Source organism: Camellia sinensis, chromosome 3 (genome assembly GCF_055761805.1).
Source record: "Camellia sinensis isolate YWXY chromosome 3, ASM5576180v1, whole genome shotgun sequence".
NCBI lineage: Eukaryota > Viridiplantae > Streptophyta > Magnoliopsida > Ericales > Theaceae > Camellia > Camellia sinensis.
The window spans coordinates 91,807,257-91,834,041 of record NC_138963.1 but is presented as its reverse complement, the minus strand read 5'-3'; the positions used below and the strand labels follow the sequence as shown (position 1 = coordinate 91,834,041).

The 26,785-nt window shown below is 36.3% G+C and overlaps 1 protein-coding gene and 1 pseudogene across 3 annotated transcripts; one reads left to right on the top strand and one right to left on the bottom strand.

Annotated features, from left to right (window-relative positions):
• Positions 1–2,616: 2,616 nt before the first annotated feature.
• LOC114262742 (polyadenylate-binding protein RBP47) lies at positions 2,617–25,967 on the bottom strand. Of its 2 annotated transcripts, none has more exons than XM_028203128.2 (6): positions 25,259–25,967; positions 8,714–9,191; positions 6,925–7,007; positions 6,722–6,852; positions 6,316–6,412; positions 2,617–2,925 (listed from the first exon to the last, which is right to left on the bottom strand). In XM_028203128.2, exons 1-6 carry the CDS (start codon positions 25,631–25,633, stop codon positions 2,767–2,769), a joined length of 1,323 nt encoding a protein of 440 aa, XP_028058929.2. In that variant the 5' UTR covers positions 25,634–25,967; the 3' UTR covers positions 2,617–2,766. The 2 variants fall into 2 exon arrangements, with proteins under 2 accessions (XP_028058929.2, XP_082776487.1); XM_082920361.1 differs by lacking the exon at positions 2,617–2,925 and adding an exon at positions 3,196–3,339 and having other exon boundaries at positions 25,259–25,951.
• Positions 16,312–19,181, top strand: LOC114258379 (fructose-bisphosphate aldolase, cytoplasmic isozyme pseudogene; annotated as a pseudogene). Its single transcript, XR_014364312.1, has one exon. The product of XR_014364312.1 is annotated as a fructose-bisphosphate aldolase, cytoplasmic isozyme pseudogene (transcript).
• Positions 25,968–26,785: the final 818 nt, after the last annotated feature.

Below are 26,785 nucleotides of genomic sequence, written 5' to 3'. Positions count from 1 at the left end.
GCCACATACATTCTCGACTTGCTTCATGAATTGCAAGTATTTATGAGTGATTTGAAGAAGTAGCAGTCAAAGTTTGTTTTACTAATTGCCAAGATACAATAGTATTTCCATAGGTAAAAACATATCATGTTTGTGATTTGGTTTATGTAGATCAGAGAAATATCAAGCATTTGCATATCCGATTAACTGTGGCTTTGATTCATTTAAATAAAATAAACCCATATCAGTTATTTCACAAAGATAACGTAATATTTGCTTCACTCCATTCCAATGTCTTCGAGTTGATGTAAAATTATATCTTGCTAATAAATTGACTGCAAATGCAATATTGAGCCTGGTACAATTTATAATATACATAATAGCACTAATTGCATTGAGATATAGCATTTCAAGACCAAGAATTTTCTCACCATCTTCTAGAGGGCAAGAAAACCATTAGAGTATTTAATGGAAGAGCATTTTTCATATAAAGGTGCTTCAGGAGCTTTTAATTGATAAACAAGAATTCCATTTGGCCACTGTTTGATCTTTAGGTCGATACAAGATTTCGTTTTGTTAAGGTCTTTCATTTCAAATTCATTTTAAATATTCAATAGTTTATGTAAGTTCTTCTGGAGTTCCCACAAGATTGAAATCATCAATACATATTGCAACAATTGTAAATCTTGTTTAATAAAAATGCATGGGTAAATTGGATCATTCTCATATCTCTCTTTCAATAGATATATACTGAGGCAATTATATCACACGCTTCCAGATTGTTTTAACCCGTATAAAACTCTTTGTAGCTTGATAAAATAAACACTTCTGGATTTTGAGTTCAATGTTTCAAGCATCTTAAATCCATCAGGGATTTATATATATATATATATATATATATATATATATATATATATATATCACTATCTAGTGATCTATAAATATGCTATAACCACATCCATTAAATGCATAACTAAATTTTCTGTGATTACCAAACTAATGAGAAATCTAAATGCAATTGTATTCACTACAGGTGAATAAGTTTTTTCATAGTCAATACTAAGTTAAGCATTATAAGTTACAGGTGAATAAGAAACCTTGCATAATAAGTTACGTATTATATCTAACAATTTCATTTTTCTTATTACACTATAACACAAATGCCCACTTATATTCGACAAGCTATGTCCCTTCAGCGGGTTAGACTACAAGTCCAAATATTTCATGTTTTTGTGAGCGAGTTTCACTCTTCTTGTATTGCTTCTTTCCACATTGGCCAATTATTTTTACGACGTCATTCTTCGATAGTTTGTGGTTTATTATCGTCATCACTTCTGTTAATATTTTCACCATTACTCCGAGCCTTGGGCAGGCCGGTGGGCCTAAGCTCGGGCTTGGGTGCCTTTATATTTTTTTTTTTTTGTTCTTTTTAATTTTTTCTATCAAAATTTTATTATTTTTCATTAAAAAAAATGCTAGGCCTTGAGCGGGCCGGGCAGGTCAAGCCTTGAGTGAGCCTTAAGTAAGCTGATGGACCGGGCCACGAACCAGACCAAGCCGAGCTTCAAAATGATGGCACATGCCCAGGCCTAGGTTCTCAAGTTGGACTCGGGCTCAGGTCCTAACGGGTCGAGCCCATCTCAGACTTTAGGTCGATTTCAGGTAGTCCATGGATTGCGGGCCATTTTTACACTCCTAAAACCAGCATTGTTTTGTTCCACAAAGAGATGGCCACGGCTTGGTTTGTCATTCCCTATCCCGCTATGGGTGAAAATTTTCAATTCCATCTATCTTTGCAAATACCCGACCATATTTCAAATAGTTAAAAAAATTAAAAATCATTTAAATCTTTCACACATTGAAAATTTTTATTGTTTCCATATATAAACAGTGACACTTTTAAAATTATTATTTATTTATATTTAAACAAAACCAGACTTTTATTATTCCTTTCTTATATCTAATTATCTTATATGTTATATATATACATATATATTATTTATTTGTATATATTATTAATTATATCAGGTCGGGTTTGAATCGAAAGAGGCAGTACCTGCCTCCGTTACAAATAACCAAAATATAATCCACCCTGGCTCCACATAAGTGTTAGGTAAAATCCACCCCATTCGAACGGATATGGACAAATCTCAAACATCAAATTAGAATGGCCAACCCTGTCACACTTCAAAGCAACACATACAAGGCCATGACCAATTTCATCACCACTTTCAGCTTAAAGATTTCAATAGTTTAATCAACTAATGCACTAAAAATAAAGGGATTTCCAATAATTAATATGGTTCAAACCTTAGCATCTATCCACAATAACTCTCATATTACCACGGGATTCGAGATTTACAACTGGTCAATTTCAAAGCGAGACATATCAATTATGCTTGTCTCAGTCCTCAAAAAATATGCTTCTCTCAAACTCATCAAATGCTCTACCCATAACAATGATCAAATAAGTCGAATTTCAAACAAATATGCATATGTTACAGCGCAACATGGGCTCACTGTCCGATCTAAGATCACCTCATGGCATTTCGGAACTGAAAGCATCTCACCCAAACAAGGACGCTTTTCAATTGTTTGCTCCACAATAATGTATGCAACTCTTATCTAATTCCAAAATTTAGTTCAAATAAATTCTATTTAATAAAAATCTTGGGGACGAATTAAATCCGGCTAAAATATCCAACAAAGAAACAACCAAATCCATCTAGTTTTCATCATGTCTTTCAGTGATTTAAATTAAACAAACAAGTAACTTCAGCTGACTGGCTATTGGTGATTGCCATTTCCATTTGAAGCAGCCTCGTAAGTCCCAGATGCAGCATACATGCTTGGATCCTGATTCTGAGGCACGGCATATCCATAACCTCCATAACCTTGCCTTCCGTAATAAGCTCCGTTCACCTGATTTTTGGAGTCCGTTCTCAACTATCCACATGGAAATTTAAGAAAGAAGAAATTCAAAATAAGGAAAACAAGCTAGTGATAAAAAGTAAAAACGCACTTGACATTACTATTATTGCTATTGAAATGTAGAACTAACAGAACTCTTGAGAAAGTATAAGCAAATTGAAGGTGATACAAACTTCTACCAAAATTTACCACCAAACTTGCAGCAAAGTAAGATGGATTCAGTTGCATTAATGCAATACACAATGAAGGAAAACAGATGAAAAAAGCGTCATTCTGGCCTCAATTTTTTTCTGAGAATTATTAAGCCCTACCAACAAGTTCAATATTATATATGCCAATTATTGAATCATACAAGAGCACTTGCCATTGAAATAGCAGGCAAAATTTGTCTCTTACCCTTTTTTCTGATGATGTGGAGCTTGTCAATAACTGACATGAATTGGATAACCAAAGACATAGTTGTAAGTAACTTGTGATACATAGTACAACACGGAATACAATATGTTGTACAGGTAAAACAGTACATATATCACTCATAAGCAACCCATCTTGAATTTAATCTATCTACAATATGCATATGATACAATAAGGGCAACACAGGAAGCATGCACACTTCTATCTCTTTGCGATATTTAAAAGACAGATAATAGACACTTTCACGAAATACACATTGGAATCTTGTTTCAAAAGAACCTTTATACTCCCCCTTCACAAATTGTTTTGTCCGACACAGAAAACAATAACTTACAAAAAATATATTCTCAAACAAAAATTCCTTTTCTTGCCAGACAAATAATTTGAGACGGAGGGAGTACTCCAACTAAAATATAAAGCCTTCTTTTCATTTGCTCTTCAAAATAAAATCTACTCTCCCTCGCCACTTATGAGTTGTGATACCTCCCTAATGAAGGGTGCAAAATAATCTTATCCATAAGCAGGTGTATTAGAAATTTTTGAAGGCTCATACAATTTCACCAAAATAGGTAGGCCTTAAGCTAGAAAGTTGGGGAAATTATTGAAGACCAAGAATGACCAACTCTTTTCACATGCGAACATTTTCTGGGAATATGTCTACGTGCAATTAAACTATGAAGCACGGACACCTCTCCGAGGGCTGCGTATCAATGTCGGACACGTATTGGGCACGGACATGCGGTGGACACGTGTCCAACACGCAGCAGAGAGTGTCCGATTTTTTTTTTAATTTTTTGGTAATCGGACACGTCAGCGTTATTAAAGGCGCGCCTAGGCCCAAGTCCCACCTAGGCGCAAGGTTTGCACCTTATAGTATTCCAGGCCAGGCAACTTCAATAAGGCGCGCCTAGGCATGCGCCTAGGCCCAAGTCCCGTTCAGGCCCAAGGTTTGCGCCTTGTAGTGTTTTAGGCCACGCAACTGTGATAAGGCACCTAACTGGCCCAAGGCTTGCATCTTGAGGGCTTTTTATATTGTTACTTTAATTAGTTTTGTTTAAAATCTGACAATTGATTTAATATGGTGTAGCTACAAAAGATCCCTACTCTTATTACAGATGCCAATACATTGGTCATTCAACTCAAAATCAATGATAGAAGAAAAATTAGCCATAATTCCTAATCTCCAAAAAAAACTAAATGTTTAACATTTCATTTTGTTTATATTGAACCCTAAATTATTTACTTATATTAAGTTATATTTTTTTCTGTACAAGGTGTGCCTCACTTCGGTGAAACTTGCGCCTTGAGCCTAGGCCCCAGGAGACCTTGGCGCCTTCGTGCGCCTATCGCCTTTAATAACACTGGGACACGTAGCGGACATGATCGGGACACGTTCAAGGGTCAATTTCATCATTTATGAAACTTTTGTGGGGGTCAATTTGTAAAAAACAAAAACAAAACAATATCTAACCCTAAATCGAGAAAGAGAGAACAGAAGAGAGAACAGAGAGAAACCTGGTCGTAGGTGGTCTTTTGTTGTTCGTCAGTGGTCATTGCTCGCTATTGTTGCAGTTATCTAAGGTAGACTTCGCTGCTTTTCTTCATTCTTCTTCTTCTTCTTCATTCTTCTTCGATCTTCTCTCTCTCTCTCTCTCTCTCTCTCTCTCTCTCTCTTATTTGAGCTTTTATTTTATTTTTTTTCTTTTATATGATCAGTCAGTGTAAATCATCACCTCTAGCTCTCTCTCTCTCTTTCTTCTATTTTGAACTTTTATAATTTTTTTTATATTGATGGAATGCAATTTTATGTTATTTGTATTTTTAAATATTTATTTGTTATAATTTTAATAGTGTTATTTTGTATTTTTTATTATCCTTTAATGATTTTTTTTTTTAATTTTATGACATATAATAAATAAATTTAATTATATATATTGAACGTGTTCCCAGCGTGTCGTGTCTCCCATTTTTTTAAAATTTGCGTGTCTCCGTGTCCGTGTCCGTGTTGCATAGCAATTAAACTACTTTATAATTCACCATTTTTTTAATGCTAATATTGAAGTACTAGTATTTTGAACTCCAACTATTTTGCAGAACAGTTGGAATTTTCAGAATTATTTCCTCAAGTTACTTGCCATATTACATTAAAAATAATAAAATGTCTATTCTAGAGGCACTATAGCATGTGGTTGAATATTAACAATAAATTCTACATAATTTTTAAGGAACTCAGAAAGAAAATGGAAGTCTCAAAAATTGTGCTCCAGTATTTTCTTAACTCACTGCCACATCAGTCCTACTAGTAGATGGTTAAAGAGACCCCAATTTCTCACTTAGTTTTGTGTTCCTGTGTCTCTGGTTATCTACAAATGAAAGCAGCAAAGATATTTTGTTTTGAGCCCTGCTCTACTATTAAGAAAAATCCATCCCTTACTATACCCAGCACCTCTTCCCTTCCTATATACATCCAAGATTTTTGCTGCCTTGGGGTAAATGGCCCCTGCCATCATAATCTACCCCTGAATTGCAATATTTAAGAACTTGATATCTATACAAAATGCTAACACACTTAAATGTGGTATTTTTACACTGAATAGTAGTTAGAAACAAGAAAATTGCAGAACATTCATTTGCAACTACTTGTTTCCCCTTTAAAAGAGATAGTTGAAACCATTCGAAGTTTATAATGTTCCATAGTTTGTGAAAAGACTCAAAACCATTACATTTCAAGAAACAAATTTTAACACTGAATACATCACATTAACCAAGTGATTTCTAGGGAACAATATTTGCCATTTGTTGAATATTTTTCCAGATTTTGATGTGTTTTTCAATAAACTCTCAGATTTGGAACATATCTTGCTATACAGGATATGTGAATCAGAATACAGTAAATATAGGATTCAATATACTGCACAAGTCAACACCAAAAGGTAAGACTATTGCATTTATGCAGTCAAACATGCACTCCTTCAAGTTGAGAAAATTTACCTGCCTATTCCCTGGACTTCGACCCCAAGAAAGGCGAACCGTCTGCTTGCCAATAACTGCCCCATTCAGCCCCTGCATTGCATCCTCAGCGTTGCTTCTGTAAACCGAAACAATAAAAGGGGGACCACAACATGGTTATAAATGACATGTTCAAAAGCACGTTGCCATCAATATTTTCAATATCAACAGCAGTTACAACATTGAATACTACATATTTTTGTAACTTTCTGTCTTATTTTTAAATTTGAAATATAAAACATTGTTACTTTTTTTTTCAATAACTTGCTGTCTTAAAAATATTGATATACCATTTTGATTTGAGACTGGCTTGTTATTCCTCAATGAAACTAAAACTGTCATCAATGCTAGGCTATTATAACATTAAATTCCATTAGTCGAAGTGCACCTGTTAGCCAATTGTACAAAGCCACATCCCTTTCCAGCAGGTATTTTTACAGAGACAACCTCGCCATACTGAGAAAAGGACTGCCTGAGATCTTCATCAGTGACATCAGAGTCAAGCCCTCCCACAAATATCTACAATGAAAAATGGGTTACTTATGTAACTAGAGTTGTAATAACTAACTGATCAAGTGAAGCTGGACTTACTGTTGTATTCGATGAATCACCATCAGACTGGGCATTCTGGGGCATAGCACCATTTGAAGGATATGAACCAGTCAATACCAGAGCTATCAAAGAAAGTAAAATTAGTTTTCTTTTCTTTTCTTTTCTTTTTTTTTTTTTTTTTTTTGGGGGGGGGGGGGGGGGGGGTGTGGGTTGTTGTCTATACTTAGAATGAAAGGATAGATATAAAATAGACAGCCTTGAAATGATAATAACGTTAATCAGCTAGAGATTATTAACTCTCAGCAGTTAAACCATAAAGATAGTGTTCTATGCAAAATCTAGATGCTTTAATAATTCATAACAAAAATAAATAAATAAATAAAAATTACAAGGTCTTGAATATGAATCAAAGGATGCATGCAAAAATATACAAGATATGATAAAATAAGGAAATGCGATGCCGTTTGGTAACACTTACGTTTTCAGTTTTCTGTTTATATTTACAAAAATTTTAAAAACTCGAATAAAAACTTGTTTGGTAAATTTTTTATTTATAAATCAGTAGTCTCAGTTTATAAATTTTGCTAAAAAATGTAAACTCAAAAAATGTGTTTCCCTTTAGAGTTTTTAGTTTTTTTTTTTTTACCACCCAACACTAACTACCACCCGCCACCATTTTCCACCACCGTCTTCCGCCACCACCCCCACCACCACCACCCCATGCCACCACCACTCACCACCCACCTGCCACCCACTCGCCGCCACCACACCACCACCCACCCCTCGCCACCGCCACCGCCACCGCCCACCTGCCATCCGCCAGCCACCCGCCACCACCACTCACCACCCACATGCCACCACCCGCCACCCACCACCAGCCACATACCCACCACCACCACCACCCACCTGCCCCCACCACCCACCACCGCCACCCACCACTCACCACCGTCATCCACCCACCCACCCACCACCCGCCACCTACCCGCCACCCACCTGCCACCACCACCCACCACCCGCCGCCACCACCACCACTCACTCACTACCACCCACCACCACCCACTCGCTACCACCCACCACCCGTCACCTACCCGCCGCCACCACCACCCACTCGCTACCACCCACCACCACCCGCCATCCGCCACCCACTTGCCACCACCACCCACCACCACCCGCCATCCGCCACCCACTTGCCACCACCACCCACCAACCGCCGCCCACTTGATACCACCCGCCACCGTCACCCACCCACCCACCCACCCGCCACCCGCCATCTGCCACCACCACCACCACCACCACCACCCACCACCTGCCACCGTCACCCACCCACCCGCCCGCCACCACCCGCTACCCACCACCCACCACCGTCTTCCGCCGCCACTTGCCATTTCTCACTCTTTTTTATATTTTTAAATTTTTTTAAACATTTTGTCAATTACCAAACATGTTTGTAGTTTATGTTTTTCTAAAAATAAACAAAAAATAAACAAAAACCAGTTTATAAAATTTTTGTAAATATAAACTGAAAACGTAAACGTTACCCAACAGACCAGCACAAGAATCAATTACTCAAAATTTCCGTGTGGAATGACGCTTGAAAAAATTCAACTGGCATTTTCATGACCAAAAACGACAATGATGCAGAACAACAAAACCACAGCGTAACCATGACAAATTCAGAACATAGTAAACAAAATTTGAACAATAATTGCTATGTTTTCACAGGGAAAGACAAAAGCCAAACACCAACATAAATCATCTCCCAGATCAGAGCTTGGAAGGAAGTGAGAACATATCATACATATGCAGAAAAGGGAACACTAAACTATACCTTGTGATGAATATTGTTGATACCCTGATTGCTTCTTAGGGGTCGCAACACCTACGCGCATCGCCCTAGATGAACAGTACATGCCATTCATTTCAGTGATGGCCCTTGACCTCTCATTTTCATCGCCAAACCTAACAAAACCATAACCTTTTGAACGGCCAGTATTTGAATCAACAACAACTTTGGCTCCTTTAACAGATGGATATCTACTAGCAAAAGTTTCATGCAATACTGCATCAGTAACATCTGCAGCCAAATCTCCTACAAATACAGAAAGATCTGAACCAGTATCCACACGCCTATCACCTGTGCTGAAGCCTGCCCAATTTAGGCGGAAGGTTTGCTCTGTATTTGGCATTACGGTACCATTGAAACTCTGCAGAACTTTTTCAGCTGCTGCACGAGAAACAAACTCAATAAACCCATACCTCTCTGACTGACCAGTCTGCTTATTGCGAATAACCTTTACAGAGAAAACCTGTATATTTCACAACACCGTAAGCAACCAAAGGAATACTAAACAAAATGAAAAGCAACATAAAACAGCTAGGTAATCATCTCTATGCCTAATGCAAAGCTGTCAGACTGAAATTTCATATTCTCCAATTCAAATTAAAGACTAAATTGCTTAGTTGTTTGGTAACATTTAAATTTATAATTTTCTATTTATATTTACAAAAAATTTGTAAGTTGTAAACATAAATTTAACAGTTTACAAAATTTACTAAATTCTTGTTTAAAAAAAAATATGGGTTTAACTTGTTTAGAAAATAAATTTCCATTCCTTCCACCTTTTTCCATCCCCTTCGGCCACCTCCCACCACTAATCGCTACCACCTGCCCCCACCCACCGCTTATCACCACCACATCCAACCATCGTCGCCAGCAACCTCAACAATTTCCTCTGACCACAACCTCCTGCAGTCCGCAACCACCTCCGGCTGCAGCCAAACACCTCCCACTTGCTGCAACCATCTTCAGCCACCACTTCTTGTCGGAAACTACCTCCAGCTACAGGGGAGGTAATTTGTAAAAATTGTAGTGTCCCATGTCTACCCAATTTTGTGCTTCTTAGCTCATGGAAAATCCTATCACATCACTTATTTACAAGTTTTTGAAAAACATTAGATATAAAAAGCTTGGTGATGGCTGTTTGTCGTGTTTTTTGCAAATAAAAGGTACTTCAGGTGGATGCCATTTTAGTCAAATAGAAAGGGTTGTAGCACTACAGAAAGATGGTCGGTCACGGGTTACTCTTATCATAGGGAGTAGGTATCAATAATGATACTCCTCAATACTTGTTGAATACATTTGATACTTTCTAAACATATCCATAATTTTTTTTTTTTTTATTATGATAAGAGTATCATATACTTTCTGGATACTTTAGGTATATGAACCATCCTAAAATCAAGATGTGGCATTTCTTATATAGCTTTAGATTATCATTGTTAAAATAAATGCAAGAATAATTTCCAATACATTGCATACTCCTTAGTATCAGAGTCAACAACTAATCATGGGCTTAAATCTCACTGCCTACCAGATAAATATAATTGTTGCACGTTTGGCTGGCTTACAGAGAAGAACATGACCACACGTGAGGGGACATGTAAAAGGATATAAATAATAAAGTTACATATGTCCCTAACAGCTTAAACTTTTAGATAGACAACAATTCAACATGTTGTGATGAAAATACCTTAATGTTTATGTACACATGGTTGTCAAATCACAAATCAAATCGTGAATCGATTTCCTAAAAAAATGAATTTCATGCATCACTATAATGCTAACAGTAAATAAAGAATAAGAAATTAATCAAATAGGGACAAATCTATATAATATATAATCTACATAAATATATATATATATATATATTATTTAATATATATATATAATATCATCAAAGAAGATCAGTGGAGCGGAGACCCACAACTTAAGGAGACCTATAAAGATTGGTAAGAAAAATTCAACCACACATATTTTACCGACTGAGAGAAGACGACAGGTTCGTTGCTCCTGCCTTGACAAATTCTCCACTTCTTTCTTTGATTCCTCACTCGTCAAGCCCTAGCTACTTTAGATTTCTTCCTTGACAGGTTCGTCGCTTCTTCCTGGACAGATTCTCCCCTTCTCTCTTCGATTCCTCACTCGTCAAGCCTTAGCTTGACCTTTTGACTTCTCTACTGTATATCGATGATATGGACTTATTTGGGGTTAAAGACATCAAACAATGTCGTTTTACACATCTGGGAGGAAAAAGAAAAAATTTGAATCGCTTCGACTCATCCGTATTGGCTATTCAAATCGATTCAAACGATTCTGATTTAGAATTAGCTCGTTCAACATATTTATTTGACATACCTACAACCTGTATCCATACTTATACTTCATAGGTTTAGGATATTTTCCCCTCTAAGAGAAGTTTCAAAACACTGTTTTTATTCAAGTTTTTTATTCTTGATAATCTAAGGCGTGTAGTTTTTCAGCTCCAAACCTAAGGTAGCAAAATGTGATTACTTATATTTTCCATTTGTTTATAGATAACATGGTAAAAAGAAGATGATGATGATAAAGAAGCCGTCATATAAGAGCTTTGAGTAATGGGCATAAAAGTTAATATACCCACTCTTATACAAAATTGGTGCAATGAAAAGGCAAATTTCCTCCATAAACTAACTGAACTCAAGAATGCTTGTTCTATGGATCCACACAATATTACCGTTATGCTCTATTTGATTCACTGGAATGAGATAGAATGGAATGGAATGACCATTCCTTTGGCTCTCCTATGGAATGATCATTTCCCTTGTACAGCAAATGATGATTCCATTTCTAATACATTTTTCATCATCTTTTTTAACAAACCAAACATGAGAATGAAATTTTTGATGAAATGATCATTCAATTCCACTTCATTCCAGTAGGGTTGTGCTTAATACCGCCAAAACCGCACTGAATCGCTCCAAACCACACAAATTTTCAACTCTGGCAGGCGGGTTGGGCGGGTGGGAGGCCCAGCTCTAGCCGGTCAGCACAGGTGGCGGGTGAAATTTTCCAACCCACAGGTCTAACCGACCCAACCCGCATCTGTTTCAAAAAAAACAAAAAAAAATTGCCTGTTATACACACAAATCCAGCCACAAATTATATCTATCATACATATACTCACACACACAATAATTCCTCAATTAAACCTAATTGACACCCACACATTTCAATTTCATCTCATTCACATTGATTCATCACTGCTATGCACAACATTTCACCAATTCCTTTTCATTACCTTGCCGATCGGCTCACCGCTGTTAGCCTCTCCTCACTACCGCCGCTAGTTTCTCCTTCCCTTGCCAATCGGCGGCCACCTACTTGTCGTCGTCGTCGTCGTCGTCGACTCGTCGGTACGTTTCTCTCACTGCTTTCTCTCGCTGCTTTCTCTCTCTCTCTCTCTCTCTCTCTCTCTCTCGCGCGCTCGTGCTACTATTTTCTCTCGTTGCTCTCTCTGTGTTCTTGTGCTCTCTCTGCTCTATATGCATATATATATATATATATATAACATCATTGATAATTGGTATTAGGTAAATGGCCCGGTTGACCCCTGTTCAAAAAAAAAAAAAAATTGGCCCGGCTGTTCTCTCTTTCTGTCTATGCACTCTCTTTTATTGATACATACTTATTGATACACATACTCACACACACAATAATTCCTCAATTAAACCTAATTGACACCCACACATTTCAATTTCATCTCGTTCACATTGATTCATCACTGCTATGCACAACATTTCACCAATTCCTTTTCATTACCTTGCCGATCGGCTCACCGCTGTTAGCCTCTCCTCACTGCCGCCGCTGGTTTCTCCTTCCCTTGCCAATCGGCGGCCACCTACTCGTCGTCATCGTCGACTCGTCGGTACGTTTCTCTCACTGCTTTCTCTCGCTGCTTTCTCTCTCTCTCTCTCTCTCTCTCTCGCACGCGCGCTACTCTTTTCTCTCGTTGCTCTCTCTGTGTTCTTGTGCTCTCTCTGCTTTATACACACACACACACATATATATATATATATAACACCATTGATAGTTGGTATTAGGTACATGGCCCAGCTGACCCCTATTCAAAAAAACAAAAAAAATGGCCCGGTTGTTCTCTCTCTGTCTATGCACTCTCTTTTATTGATACATACTTATTATCATTGATAATTTTTATTTATTTACTTATCATTCATATAAATTTTTTATTTTTGAAATAGAGAATGGATGAGGAAAATACAAATGATGGTGGAAACCTTCCTATACCAACTGCAGAATCAACTACTATTGCTAGTTCTACCACTACCACAATGCCTACCAAAAATTCTGATAAAACTCATCCATGCCCTAGTATTAATTTAGATAAAAAGAAATTTGAGGTTTGGGAACACTTCACTTTACTTGATGATTGTGAGCCTGATAAACCTAGGACTACTTGTAATCTATGAAGCACCAACACGTCCCTAGGCCTTACGTACGAGTGTCGGACACGTATCGGACACGGACACGCGTCAGACACGCAGTAGACACGTGTCCGACACTCTCTCTAACGTATCCCTTTTTTTTTTGAAAATTTTCAGTCGGACACGCCATGGACACGCCGGGACACTTTCCGGACACGCATGAATGGATCGAAGAACCCTAACTGTTGTTGAGGAGACAAAGACAGAGAAAGAGAGAGAGAGATCGATGGAGACAGAGAAAGAGAGAGAGATCGATGGAGACAGAGAAAGAGAGAAAACTGTTGCAGAGGAGACAGAGAAAGAGAAAGAGATCGAGGGAGGAGATGAGACAGAGAAAGAGAGAAAGAGATTGAGGGAGAGGAAGAAGCCTAACCTGTCAATCGAAGAAGCTGAGGAGGTGGTATTCTTCATCTTCTCTCTTCTTCTTCTCCTTCTCTTCGTCTTCCCTATTCTTCTTCTCTTCATTTTCTTCCTCTTCTCCTCCCTTTCGTCTCTGCTTTTCTGACTCTGTCTCTCTATCTCAGCCTTTTTGATTTCACTCTCTCCTCAATTGTTTCTTTTTTATATATATTTTCTCTTTTTCTTATCTTGTTTCTCTCTCCCTCTTTTTTTTTTTTTTTCTTCTTTCTTTTTCTATCCTTATTTTTTTTTAAACCTAAAATTTATAAAATAAATTATTTTTATTTAAAAAAACTCATTTTATTAAAAAACATTAAAAAAATATGTTTATTAATTTTATTATTATTGTAATTGTATAAGAATTAATGATTTTCTTGTTATTTTAGACATATAATAAATAAATAAAATTATATATATTAAACGTGTCCTCAGCGTGTCGTGTTCCCCATTTTTTGAAAAATTGCGTGTCCACGTGTCCGTGTCGTGTCCCGTGTCCGCGTTCGTGCTACATAGCTTGTAATTATTGTAGTAAGGATTATGGTGCTCGTGAAAAACAAGATGGGACTAGTAATATGTGGAACCACCTTCAGCATCAATGTATGAAGCCTCCTATTAGGGAAGTGGACAAAAAACAAAAAACGCTCTCTTTTGTTAAAAAAAAGAGAGGAGGATCATGATGGTCGTAGGATTGGATCTCTCAAAGCAGTAGGATATGATGAAAAACTTTGTAAGGAAGCACTAACAAAGATGATTATAATTGATGAATTACCTTTTAGGCATGTGGAGAACGAAGGGTTTAGAAATTTTTGTTTAGTTATGGAACCTAAGTTTCCTGTCCCTTCTCGCACTACTGTTGCTTGTGATTGTCTGAACTTATTTCTTGATGAAAAGCAAAAATTGAAGAAAGTTCTAAGGAAGCAACTAGTATGCCTAACCACTGACACTTGAACATCAATTCAAAATCTAAATTATATGTGTGTCACCGGCCATTGGATTGATAATGATTGGAATTTGCATAAAAGAATTCTTAGTTTTTGTATAGTTCCTAATCATAAGGGTGAGACAATTGGCAAACAATTAGACAAATGCTTGCAAAACTGGAGGATTGATAAGATTTTCACTATAACAATTGATAATGCAAGCTCTAATGATGGTGCTATTGCATTTTTGAAGAGAAGAACCAAAGATTGGCCTTCCACTATCTTGGCAAATGAGTTTTTGAATATGAGATGTTGCGCACACATAGTGAATTTAATTGTTTGTGATGGTTTAAAAGTATAAAATCACTCAATTGCCAAGATTAGAAAAGCTGTAAAATATGTAAAGTCATCTCCAGCTAGGCTACAAACTTTTAAAAATTGTGGGGAGCATAAAAAGATTACTTATAAAAGTTTGCTATGCCTTGATGTTCCAACAAGGTGGAATTCCACCTATTTGATGTTGGAGGTAGCTGAGAAATTCCAAAAAGCTTTTGAGTGTTTAGAAGAGAAAGACCCACAATTCAAGTTGTTTTACATGGAGAATGATGATGAAAATGAGAATGATGGTGGAAGAGGCAAAGGGAAAGGAAAAAGATTCATTTCATATTCTAAAGAAGAAGATTGGGAGGTAGCTAGAGTCTTTGTGAAATTTTTAAGACTTTTTTATCTTGTGATTTTGCAACTTTTAGGATCTTTGCATGTGACATCTAATGTTTTTTTTAATCAACTTGTATCGGTGCAATCTAAATTAGTTCAATTGAGTAAAAAAGTGGAGATGCAGTGTTGAGTAACATGGCCGATAAGATGAAATTGGAATACGACAAATATTGGGAGAATCTTGATAATATCAATTTCTTGTTATATGTTGCCGTTGGGTTAGACCCTCGCTACAAGTTCACATATCTTAAGTTTTCATTCAATAAAGTGTATGAAAACGACAAGGTAGAAATTTTGGTTGCAAGGGTGAAGGCAACATTGGAACGCTTGTTTGATCATTATGTTGAAAAAAACAATGCTGGTAATGTTGCACCTTCATTTGCAAGTAAAGCTCTTCAAGTGATGGAAGTTGATAACGAGGAAGAGGAAGATCTCATGACACTCTTTGCCTCTCAATATATTAACCATTTGGAGTCGGGAAAAAGTGTGGAGAACAAATCAGAGTTTGGAAAAATATTTGGTTGATGATTGTGTAGACCCAAGAGTTCCAAACTTTGATATTTTGAATTGGTGGAAGGTTAATGGCAATAAGTATAAGGTTTTCTCTAATAGGAAGAGATGTGTTGGCTGTCCCAGTTTCTACAGTGACCTCTGAGTCAGCTTTTAGTACTAGTAGCCGTGTGCTTGATCCATTTAGGAGTTCTTTGATGCCAAAAATGGTGGAGGCTCTAATTTGTGCACAAAATTGGTTAAGGTCTTCATCAATTCCAATTAGTCTTAGAGAATGTATGGATGATGTTGAACAATATGAAGAAATTGAGTCAGGTAACTTTTTAGATTTGTGTTTATTTTAAATTAATTATTCAATATTGATTTTAGCTTTTATGTAATTTTGAATAACATTAAAAATATTTTTTATTTTTCAAAATTTTTTGCATCATCTACTACACAAGAAACAACTATTGTTGAGGACTAATTTGTCTCCAAGTTAGTTTGGTTCTAAAGTTCTTAAGGTTAGACTTAATTCTTACTCTTGAATATTATTTTGTTGTATTGGTTATTTTTTTATTTATTTTTTTTTATAATTGTTAAAATTCATCTACTCTCCACCTACTTCACCCACTTAAACCTACTCCACTAAACCTAACCTACTACACCACTACCACCTCACCTACTCCACTAAACCTAACCCACTACACCACTACCACCATCCACTACACCTACATCTATATAAGGAACCATTTGTAATAGACAAAAATCAATTAATATCAATATATCAATCAATAATACATCTATTTTTCAGATGGTATCAGAGCAATAGGTTAAAAATTTTGGTGTTCTTCGCCTTCCGGCGGGCGGCAACCTTGCCTTGACCGCCCGTCGGGTCTCAACCAATTCAAACTTCTCTCTCTCTCTCTCTAGAAGATCATCTATCATCTTCTTCTCTCTCTTCAGTCATGTCTTGCTACAAGGGAAAGTACCATGATGAGCTCATTGCCACTGCATCCTACATTGGCACCCCTGGAAAGGGTATCCTTGCTGCTGATGAGTCCACTGGCACTATGGGCAAACGTCTTTCCAGCATTAATGTCAAGAATATTGAATCAAACAGGCAGGCTTTCCGCGAGCTCCTATTCACAACTCCCGGTGCTCTTCAATACCTCTGTGGAGTGATTCTCTTCGAGGAAACCCTTTATCAGAAGACAGCTGCAGGTAAGCCCTTCGTTGAGGTGCTCAAGGAAGGTGGTGTCGTGCCTGGAATCAAGGTGGACAAGGGTGTTGTCGAGCTTGCTGGAACCAATGGTGAGACCACCACCCAAGGTCTTGATGGCCTTGGCCAGCGCTGCGCGAAGTACTATGAAGCTGGTGCTAGGTTTGCCAAATGGCGTGCTGTACTCAAGATTGGTCCCACCGAACCATCTCCACTTGCTATCATGGAAAATGCTAATGGTCTGGCTCGATATGCCATCATCTGCCAGAAAATGGCCTCATCATCTCTCACTCTCTCGCCCCCCCCCCCCCCCGGTTCCTCTGTCCTTTTCCGTTCCAACACCGCTCTCTTTAGTTGAAAGAGAAGAACCACAAAACAAAACAGGGGCTGCTTTTTTTCAATTGACCACAGATTCCTCTCATCTCTCTTTCACTCTCTCACTCACATGCGGGACACAGAGTTTCCATCTCTCCCCCACTTTCTTTATTTTATATATATATATATCTATATCTTTTTTTATTGTTTGATATTACCCAAACACTCCCCGTTTACACCACTCATCATATAATAATCTTCCACCGCCCCACTTTTTATCTTTTATTAAAAAAAAAAAAAAAAAAAAAAAAAAAAAAAAAAAAACCTATCTCTTAAAATAATTTATCATTTTTTTCACTCAAAATCTCATCATCATATATTCTATCTATATTTTAATATGTAAACATATACATATATATACATTGAATTCACTTTCTTTTCTTTTTTCTCTTTTCTTTTCTTTTCTATCTATACATATATTATTATTATTATTATTATTAAAAAAAAAAAAAAAAAAAAAACAAATTTTACCCGTTTTCACAACAACCCATATTTTATTCATCTCAGGGATCCACCCCGATCACAATTTTACATCATAAAAAAAAAATAAAAAAAAAATAAAATAAAATAAAAAACACAAAAAAAAAAAAAAAACAACAACAACAACAACAAACCACCACAACACACCCACACCCACAGTGGGATTTTTCTTCTCTATTCTGCTGCAGGTCTCTTCTTCTTGCTTTTCTCTTGGGTGTCCCGTGACTGCCCAGCCTCCATGCTTCCTAGACCACCAAGCAAGTTGCCTCCTCCCTGCTCTTCCACTGCAGCATATGGCGGACCTCCAAATCGGAACATCACGGTGGCCTTCCGCTTCAGCTCCTTGTTTTCTGCCTTTAGCACACTTATCTCTGCTCGCGCATCCTTATACATGCGTTGGAGCAGAGCCAGCTGGGAGTTTAACTGTTGCACTTCATTTGTCCTGCTCTGCAGCCGGTGCGACAAATTTGTGACCGCCGTCATGGTTTCCACACATGACTTCAGAGTATACTGATTGGCCTCAATATCAGTTTGCACCGCCATTTTTTGCTCCACCGACCGCATTGGAAAGTTCAACGGAGTAAACACAGAGGTGTTTGGTTGAGGTTCACTGGCCACCGCACCAGTTATTTCTCTTGTGGACTCGTTAAGGTCTGGAAAGAGAGTGAGCAGACCACGGGAAGATGAAGCCATTTTCTGGACAACAGAGTGTTACAGAGTGTCTCTCTCAGGAATCTCTCTCAGAAAACAGAGTGTTACAGAGTATCTCTCTCAGAAATCTCTCTCAGAAAACAGAGTTTTTCTAGCAGGTTTTTTGTCTCTGCTTCCAAGCCTCAGCCTCAGTTTATAAAGACCCTGACGAAGAGGCAGACACGCGCATCGCGCGCCTCTTGACACCCGACAAACTGGCACGCCTTTTCATGGCACATCTTTTGATAAAGTGGGCGCGCCTTTTGAGGGCGCGACTTTTGAGGGCTCACTATATATATCCATATCTATATATATTTGGGCAGCCTATATACACCATCATACAGTATATTTTTTAGGGGTCCGACAAGACTCTGTAAACTGTCCCGACATAGATTCCGGTTAGTTTCTACAAGGGTCCGACAAGACTCTGTAAACTATCCCGACATTGATTCCGGTTAGCTCCTTTATGGGTCCAACAAGACTCTGTAAACTGTCCCGACATAGATTCCGGTTAGTTTCTACAAGGGTCCGACAAGACTCTGTAAACTGTCCCGACATTGATTCCGGTTAGCTCCTTCATGGGTCCGACAAGACTTTGTAAACTGTCCCGACATTGATTCCGGTTAGTTTCTACAAGGGTCCAGCAAGACTCCGTAAACTGTCACAACAACTGTCACAACATACACTGTCTTCTACACCGGTCCGACATGACCCCATAAACTGTCTTCTACATCGGTCTGACACCGCCATCCAGTGTCCTCTACACCGTTATGACATCACCATACAGTGTCCTCTACAACGTTATGACACCCCCATACAGTGTCCTCTACAACGTTATGACACCCCCATACAGTGTCCTCTCCAACGTTATGACACCCCCATACAGTGTCCTCTACAACGTTATGACACTACCATCCAGTGTCTTCACCAATGGTCTGACACGACCATACAGTGTCTCCTATCCTCTTTTAGTTTTATGTATTTTCTTGTTTTGTTCCTCTCTCCAAACTCAAGTTGGTTAGTTCCTATCCCCCTTGAGTTTGCGGGGGGCTGTTAAAATTCATCTACTCTCCACCTACTTCACCCACTTAAACCTACTCCACTAAACCTAACCTACTACACCACTACCACCTCACCTACTCCACTAAACCTAACCCACTACACCACTACCACCTCACCTACTCCACTAAACCTAACCCACTACACCACTACCACCATCCACTACACCTACATCTATATAAGGAACCATTTGTAATAGGCAGAAATCAATTAATATCAATATATCAATCAATAATACATCTATTTTTCAGAATAATGATTTTGATTATAGTTTTTTGTTATTTATTTATGTTTTCTTTGCTTATGTCTATAAATTAATGAAGTTTTTGGAGTTTAGTTGAAACAATTCTGAAGAATTGAAGTTATTGTGAAGTTTGATGAGTAGATTAACTTTTTGAACTTTTGGATTGTTTGCGGACTTTGATTAACTTTTGAACTTTTTTAGAACTATGTTCAATGTTGGACTTAGATTAACTTTTTGAACTTTTTGATTGTTTGTGAACCTTAATTAACTTTTTAACTTTTTTTTACAACTATGTTAGATGTTGGATTTTGGAGGCTCTCTAACAGGTTCCTTAATAGATGCATAAGTAAATTTTGGAGGCTCTCCAACAGGTTCCTCAATGTTGGATGATGTTATGTTTTTTAGTATTTATTGCCTTGTTAAATTGTCATTGTATAATTTGTTTGGATTGTTGGATTTTTAGTTTACTAGTTTGTTAATATTTAATGTTATATTAGATGAATATTTTAATTTTGACTATTTCATTTAATTTATAAATTAGATCTTTTTACTCTTTGATTCAAGTTTTGTAATTTGAATTATATTTTTGTTATAAACCGTCAATCTGCCCAAACCGCCAAGGCAAATCCTTCATTATTTGCCAACCGAATCGCCGGTTTTTGGTAAGAAAAATGACAAATTCTAATGATATTTTTATCAATCCGCCACCCGCCATATGATTTCTATTTTTCTCCAAAACTGCACCACACACACCCCTACATTCCAGTGAACCAAACACTACCTTATTTTATTGCGTTCTCCCTTCTCAAAGGAAACAATCATAGAGGTAATTGTATTCGTATTGAATACCGATACTCTTTGGATATTCGTTGATACATCTCTAGAACTTCCTAGACATATCCATAATTTGAAATTGATTTCCTTAATTTTGAGAAGTGTTAGAAAATTTTAAGACGCTCTAGGTAGCAATACATGAACAATTATGAAATCAATATTGTAATAATTCTTAGATAATATTGGAGTAATTATCAAGATAAAGGCCCCGTTTGGTAGAGCTGTGGGAAAATGTATAACTTATAGCCTAACAGCTTATACCTTATAGCTGTGAATATAAGCTAATTTTTTATTTATAAATTAAGTTTCTCCTCTCCCACTCAAAGAATAAGTTGATTTTTGACTTACAAAAAGCTATAAGCTATATTGTTAAGCTGAACCAAACACATCAAAATAGCTTAAATTAAGCTAAAAGCTGAAATAAGCTGGAAATAAACCCTACCAAACAGGGCCAAATACAATAATAGTTTTTCAAAATATTACTTACTTCTTAGAGGAAAAGAAAAAAAAATCAATTAGTGAGATTAAAGTAGTATTGTAGTATCCTTATGTTTTCAGAATTTACCAAATTAACCTATCCTTAATGTATCATACATGTGCTCATAGTTGTCAAATCAGAATTCGAATCGTGAATTGAAATAACCTTATACCGAATCGCGAATCAAATCGAATCATAAATCGTAAAGATTCAGTCACTTTTTCTAAATTACTTTATAAAAATATATCTATATACTTTGATGTCAAATATATCTTATGAATATTAAATCAATGAAAACGTTGTTTTGAATGATAATCTTGTAGTTTAATAAGTAAGAACTTAACAAAGATTCCTACATAAAATCACCATCTTACCTTTTCCCTTTTTTAGATATTTCTTATCAACCATTCTTAATAAAGACAATAAATAAAGGCAAACTCTCAATTTCCAAAATAACAACTAGGGTGTTTGGTTTCAATTTTCTAAATTCAATTTTCTGAAAATTGAGTTCTTATTTTTCATATTTTTTTGTTTTTAGTGAATATATTTAAAATTTTAAACAATTTTTTTAGTTTTTCATATGCACCTTTTTTAGATGTATCTAAAAAATAAAAATGTTTGGTGGCCCGAATTTGTGTGACCCGAATGGCTTGAATGTATCAAAACGTCGTTTTACCAAAACGACGTCGTTTTGACACATTCAAGCCATTCGAGTCATGAATTTTAGGGTCACCAAGCATTACTGTTTTTTTTTGTTTTTAGTAAATATTTTTAAAATTTTAAACAATTTTTTTACTTTTTTATATGCACATTACTTAGATGTACCTAAAATATAAAATATTTTTAAAAAATCAATAAATGCACAAGAACCCAAAAATATACTGAATTCTCGTCGTCGTTTTTTTCTTGTATTTTTTATATTTAGTAAATTTTCTAAAGATTTTTTTCATAAATATTATACTTTTTATGTGTATTTATGTTAGGTGTACATGTATATAAAAAAAAATTAAAAATTGCTTAGAATATTAAAAAAATTCAATAAAAACAAAAAAAAAACAAGGAAAATAAAAATTTTCAATATTTTGAAAAATAAATTTTGAAAATCCAAACCAAACAAGCTGATTAATTTGACAATGATGTCAATAATTGGACAAGAAGCATACATACTTTTTCCAAATAACAATGACCAAACAATAAAAAAATATTATTTGGGATCTTTTATTTTAAAATCTAAAACATTTTCAAATATATAATTGACCTTGCCCATGTAATATGCAACTATATTTAATTTAATAAAATAGCAATAGATAATTCATGGTGTAAGTTGCTTCAATTTTAAACACCTTTAGAAGATATATTATGATTATTTAAAGAGAAAAAAAAAAAAAAAAAAAACAAGAATAAACATTAAAAGCATGCTGGGTCTAACTGAATCTGATTGAATCCTATTAAAAACTCCATAATCACTAAAATAATAACAAATCATGTACATATATTGGTTATTTTGGTACTAAATGTTATTAAAAGTTGTATTATGTCATTTTCAATAAAAAGATAGAAAAATAAAAAGTAAAAAATATATATCGAACTCGATAGTTTCAAGAATTGCATGAATCGTAAAAAGTGAATCGAATCGTGAATTGTGCGATTCACTAGAGATTCACTTCCAAAATAGATTCACTCATAGATTGTATCAATTTTACAAAAATTGCGAATCAAATCACAAATCGTAAGATTCTAATAATAGAGCATGTGCCCCATATACACATCTATGCTCTATAGAAAATCATAATAAATATTAAACAATGTAACGATACTAAAATTGAATTTCAACAATTAAACAAACAAGTAAACTTGTGTACAACACTAATACATATAACATTTTGACTATGAAAGGAACAATCGCATGGCCAGTACAATACAAACAGTTAAAATCAATATTGAAATGAAAATTTTACAAAACCTACTGAAAATTAAAAGTAAACTAGTTATTAGCTCTAAAACTAATACCATTCTTTTACCTTATGTGTAATACACTACTAAAAAAAAAAAAAAAAATTCCACAAACATATCGGGACCATACTTGTATCCTATTTTTTTAGGTTTCGTCATATCAATGTATATATATCATATCGTATTTGGTATCTGATATTAGTATGCATGCTTCATAGACACCATCAACAATGACAACAACAACAACATGAAGAAGAAAAAGAGTAACCTCTCTCTCTCACACACACACACTTGTTCTGTCATCCTTTCTCTCTCTCATCTCCTTCTACTGCTACTATGCTACTATTCTTCTGTTGGCTTTAGAGTTTCGAATGTCAGATTGTCTCTCTTCTTGACACAAGTATACATGTCAAAATGCATGTTGACATGTGTGTCCGTGTTGATATGTATCAACAGGAGCTCTGTCCTTAATAGAGTTGAGTCACTAAATCATAGCATGGATGGTTATTTCTATCCACACACTTAAACCACCAAATCTGATATATAAGTTGGCCATATCTATTTAGAGATATTTGATTAGCAGGTTGAAACTTTTGCCATTGTCTCTTTCTAGCCATTTCACTTGTCATGTAAGGATGGCTGCAAATAGTGACATTATGAAATAATTAAATTTTGAAAACTTAATAGACTTCAAAGGTTTGTAAATCCACAAAATCCAAGTGGACCACACCACACTTATAGCTGCAAGTACATCCATACACCATTAAAATCAATTATTTTCATTGTGTCATTGAGTCATACTGTTTGTGTAGCATCAATATGAACCTCTCCACCACCACCCCATTTGGGGTTTACCATTTGTTTATGTCATGAATGCATGACACCTCTACATAGTGTCGCTAAATATTTCATTCGAATTGGGACAATAAGAAAATAACATCCACTTTCCCAAGAGTTATTTAAGTTATTCTACAAAGAAATGTCTCAACAACCCAAACAAATATAAGCCAAAATAGACTCATTCAGTCTCCATAAAATCCTCTTTGAACATCTTTGCAATGACGTGCACGCAACCAATGAGGAAGCCACCTTATCTTATGCCTGGGAGCAGGCAGCTGCCTTCTCTCAAATTTTTTAAGCATTTTTTTTAACTGTAGCTCTTCTCTGATATGGTCTCTCTCTGTCCCCTCTCTCAAACATCCATAGAACAGTGCTGCTTGCTAACCAATTTATGTGCCTTGGGAAAATTGACTGCCTTTGTGGTGCGGAGTAGAGAGAGAGGAGAGAGATCAGTACATCAGCATCGTACCTGGCAAGGAGGGAAGAACGGAAGAAAGTACGGACCCGCTACAGGAGAGCCCTAAAAGATAGTCTCACTAAGGCCATTCATCGCCATCTCTGCTACCAAGATGTATGATAACAGATGGTTGTCTATTTCAGCCATAAAACCTCTGCGATGGGTTCAAGGCTAACAAAAATGTGGTTTGTTCTCTCAAATGCACGTTCTCTGTCTGGTGAAGAACTAATAGATTAAACGTACATCACAGATGTAATATTTGGAGTGAAAGGTTGTAAAGTATGTCACAAGGGCACTTCTAAATCAATGGTATGGCAGCTCTCAATTTTTTTTGAAATCTAAAATAGGTAGTAAGCCAAATCAGTTGACTCAATTTAAGGATGAGTTTCAGTTTGTATCTCTAATTGTGCTCAACACCGCCACAAAACATAAGAGGCTAAATGACTTGGTTAGAAATTCTCTATACCAAATTGACCACAGTTTCCAAAACTTGACACACACTAAAGAATGGGGTAAGGTTCCAAAAGTAGATTTAGCCTTTCTATACTCTTTCACGAGCATGTGTGGAAGTTGTTTTCCCTATCATTTAATCCCAACCCCAAGTGTTAATTTACTATTACCACACATCACCGACTCAATCAAATAAGGTAACTTCACGTTCAAGATTTATGTCACATATCAGCAAATTTCCATATTCTAATTAACCGTCTATTCAAATCCATGCCAAATTTTCTTCAAACAGCTTTAGATCAATGAATTACCAATCAAATCGTCCACCACAATACAAACGATTTACTTCAATGCTAAGATTCAGCTAACAAATAAAGAGAATCCAAAACGTACATACACATACATGTAAGTAAAAAAAAAAAAGGAATAGGATAAAAACCCTAACCTCGCCGGTGTGAGCGAAGCAGCTGTTGACGTAGCATTCGTCCATCCATTGTTGAAGGTCACCGATCCAGATCGTCCTGTTCTCTTCACTAGAACCACCCTGAATCTGAGGCTGAGACTGTTGTGGCTGTTGCTGGGGTGGTTGTTGTTGATAAGGTTGATGGTGGTAGGGCATGTAATGTTGTTGTTGCTGTTGTTGTTGCTGCTGCTGCTGCTGCTGGTACATCATCTGCTGCTGCATCACCATTGCAGTCGCAGGGTACTGCATCGCCATCCATTGTTGCTGATAGTGCTGCATCCACTGCTGCTGTTGTTGCTGCTGCTGCTGTTGTTGCTGCTGATTCAGATCCGCAACGTTCGTCGTCGATTGCATCATCTTCGCAGCTTCCAAACCTCCCTCTTTCTCTCTCTCTCCTCTTTCTCTCTCCTCTCTCTTTTCTGTCCTCGGAGTGAATTCAGGTAGAGAGAGAAAGAGCGAGGAGAGGACCTGGTCTGAACCAGCTAGAGAATGAGAGACGGGGGAAGAGGAATTCACAGCGGCGGCTTACGATGATTAAAAAGAGTCACGGTTTCATTGAATTTGACGATTCTAGTTTTTAGCCGTCTGATTGGATGGACGGTGATGGCTTGATCACCGGTTAATGAAAGGACCGACCCACATATGCGGTGATAGAGCGGGTTCGCATTTTTAAATGAGTAAATTATTGAACCGACAATGCTACGTAGTTCAAATTTTGTGGTTCAAATGGTCAAAATGACATCGTTTTGAGTACAGAACAATATAAAAATGGCCAAAACGACGTCGTTTTGGCCATTTGAGTCACTTTTGAGCCACAAAATTTGAGTTACGGGACATTTTCCTTATTGAACAATCCAATCTAAAAGGGTATAAAATATTGGGTCGAGGACATATTTTTTTAAGGTAAATTATCAATAGATCTTAATAGTTGAACTTAATTTTTATAAAGTCATGTTCAAAATATATCTTGATAAAATTATTGTTAAAAATAATTTTTTTGTGACAATTTTTTATATATGTTTCTAAAAATTAATAATTAGTGACTTTTTTTCATGATTTTTATAAATTGTCACTAAAACTTACAATTAATGACATTTTCTTATGACAAATTTTTTCTCATAGGACTTATTAGACAATAAGTTCACTTTTTATTGATGAAAGGTTTATTATTTGTGAAGAGTGCTGCTAAATGTCTTTACTTATTTGTTTTGAATCTCCCATTTTTTTAAATCCCACGTACAGGTCGAAATTACCAACATCAATGGCAACTGCAGCTTCATCGTAATTCCAAAATCTTTCCTTCACATAATTTGACCTAGAAATTTCAATTCTGGACATACATATTTCATATTTCATTTCAATAGAAATTTATTTTAAACCTTTTGCTCTCTGCAAGTTCGAGGCTAGTGAGATTTTGGCAACATTTCTAGGCTCCATGCCATTGTTATCAGATTCATGAAATCTCTGCTACCATGCCAACGCGGTTGCTCCTCACAATTTCGTCGTCAA